The following is a 2,370-nucleotide window of genomic DNA, read 5'->3' as shown; positions in this document are numbered from 1 at the left end:
AGAACATGCAAGGTTCTGTCCATGGTGCTGATCCCAAGATCTCCTAGGGAAGGGACACACCAGAGACAAATGAGAATGAAGAAAGGGAAAGTGGATTTCCCCGTCATTTGAACTGCATGGACTTCTCTCACCCAGCTTTCTTCCAGGAGGGCAACAAATGAATAAATCTATTTCCTTCACCTTGTTCTTTTGTCTCTGCCGCTGTGGCACTCTCTTGTCGCTTAGCTTGTGAAATTCCTGCAAAAGAGAAGGGAGAAGAAGAAACACAAACATACTATGTATATTATTCAAATCAGAGATGTTGGTCACCCCAGATAAACTTAGCCTTGCCATATTTTCTGACCAGTTTAGAGGACAGAATCACTGGCTCAGTGCCAGGGCAGAGTGTGCCAGTAACATAAGTCCTGGATTCAAGATCAGACTATTCAAAATCAAAAGTATTTCTATACACTGGCAGTAAACAAAATAAAATGAACAACTTGGCCTGGCACAGTGGCTCATGCCTGTAATCCCAGCACTTGGGGAGGCTGAGGCAGGTGAATCATTTGAGGTCAGGGGTTTGAGACCAGCCTGGCCAACATGGTGAAACCCCATCTCTACTAAAATTCAAAAAAATTTAGCCAGGTATGGTGGCATGTGCCTGTAATCCCATCTACTGGAAGGCCGAGGCAGGAGAATTGCTTGAACCCAGGAGGCAGAGATTGCAATGAGCCGAGATCACGCCACTGCACTCCAGCCTGGGCAACGAGAGCGAAACTCTGTCAAACAAACAAACAAAGAACTCCACTTATAATAGCATAGAACAAAAAATTTCAGAATAAATTTAACAAATGAAATGAGAGACTTGTATCCTGAAAGCCACAAACATAACAGAAAAAAACTAAGAAAACCCTAAATTAATGGAAAGACCACCATGTGTCCATTGGTTGAAGACTTAATGTTGTTACTGTATCATACACCCAACATTAATCTACATGACATAATGCAATCTTATCAAAATCCCAGCTACCTTTTTTGTTGGCAGAAATTGTCAAGCTGATTGATACTAAAATTCACATGGAAATTCAAGAGACCCAGAATAGCCAATCTATCTTGAAGTCAAGTTGGAGAATCACACTTTGAGTTCAAAACTATAAAGCAACAGTAATTAAGTCAGTGTGGTTCAGGTATAAGGTCAGATATAGAGATCAACGGAATAGACCTGAAAGTTTAAAAGTAATCCCACACATCTCTGATTTTAGACAAGAATATAGACAATGAGAAAGAATAGTGTTTTCAATAAATATTGCTGGAGAACTGGTTATCTACACACAAAAGAATGAAGTTGAGCCCTCTACTTCATGCCATATACAAAATTAGCTCAAAATGTTTAAAGACCTAAATGTTTTTAAGAGCTGTAACTACAAAATCCTTAAGAGGAAATATTGGTGTAAACCTTCTGATTTTGACCTTCTGATTTTGGGTTAAGCCCAATTTTTTTTTTTTTTTTTTGAGATGGAGTGTTGCTCCGTCACTAGGCTGGAGTACAATGGTGCGATCTCAGCTCACTGCAATCTCCGCCTCCATGTTCAAGGGATTCCCCTGCCTCGGCCTCTCAAGTAGGCAGGACTACAGGCATGTGCCACCATGCCCAGCTATTTTTTTGTAGAGATGGGGTTTCACCATGTTGGCCAGGATAGTCTGGATATCCTGACCTCATGATCCACCGCCTTGGCCTCCCAAAGTGCTGGGATTACAGGCGTGAGCCACCGTGCCCAGCCAGGTTAAGGAATTTTTTAAAGATATAACACCAAAAGCACAATCAATCAAGGAAATAAATTTATCTTCATAAAATTAAAGCCCGCTATGCTTTAAAGGACATCAGGAGTGTGAAAAGACAATCCAGAGAACAGGGAAATATATATTTTAAATCATGTCTCTATATAATCTGGATAGAACCTTAGTAAATTATTGCAAATCAACAATATAATAAAGTTAAAAATGGACCAAGGATTTGAATATACATTTCTCTGAAGACACAGAAGTGGCCAGTTAGCACATGAAAAGATTCTGAACATAATTAGGGAGATTCAAATCAAAACCACAGTGCATATTTCATACCTACTAGGATGGTTACAATAAAAAACAGAGGAGCAAATGTTACTGTAGCTTTCATTAAGGTGTTGGTGAGGATGCAAAATGGTGCAGTCACTTTAGAAAAACTGTTTGGCAGCTCCTCAAAAAGTTAAACACAGTTGCCATATGACCCACCAATTCCACTCCTAGGTATACACCTCCCTGAATCGAAAACATGTCTACACAAACACACACGTGAGAATCCATAGCTGCATCACTCATAATGGCAAAAAAAAAAAAAAAAAAAAAAAAAAA

The 2,370-nt window shown here is 39.5% G+C and overlaps 1 protein-coding gene across 1 annotated transcript in view; it reads right to left on the bottom strand.

Moving 5' to 3' along the window:
* The window catches only part of NLRP5 (NLR family, pyrin domain containing 5), an 87,997-nt gene that overhangs the window by 61,114 nt on the left and 24,513 nt on the right, over nucleotides 1-2,370 (bottom strand). Inside the window, 1 exon segment of the mRNA XM_011997035.1 lies at nucleotides 181-237. Within this exon segment, the coding sequence (XP_011852425.1) occupies nucleotides 181-237 (57 nt within the window).

The sequence above is a fragment of the Mandrillus leucophaeus genome, unplaced genomic scaffold, assembly GCF_000951045.1.
Source record: "Mandrillus leucophaeus isolate KB7577 unplaced genomic scaffold, Mleu.le_1.0 Scaffold53, whole genome shotgun sequence".
Classification (NCBI taxonomy): Eukaryota; Metazoa; Chordata; class Mammalia; order Primates; family Cercopithecidae; genus Mandrillus; species Mandrillus leucophaeus.
The sequence above is the reverse complement of the archived record's forward strand: the minus strand, read 5'-3'. Positions and strand labels throughout refer to the sequence as shown.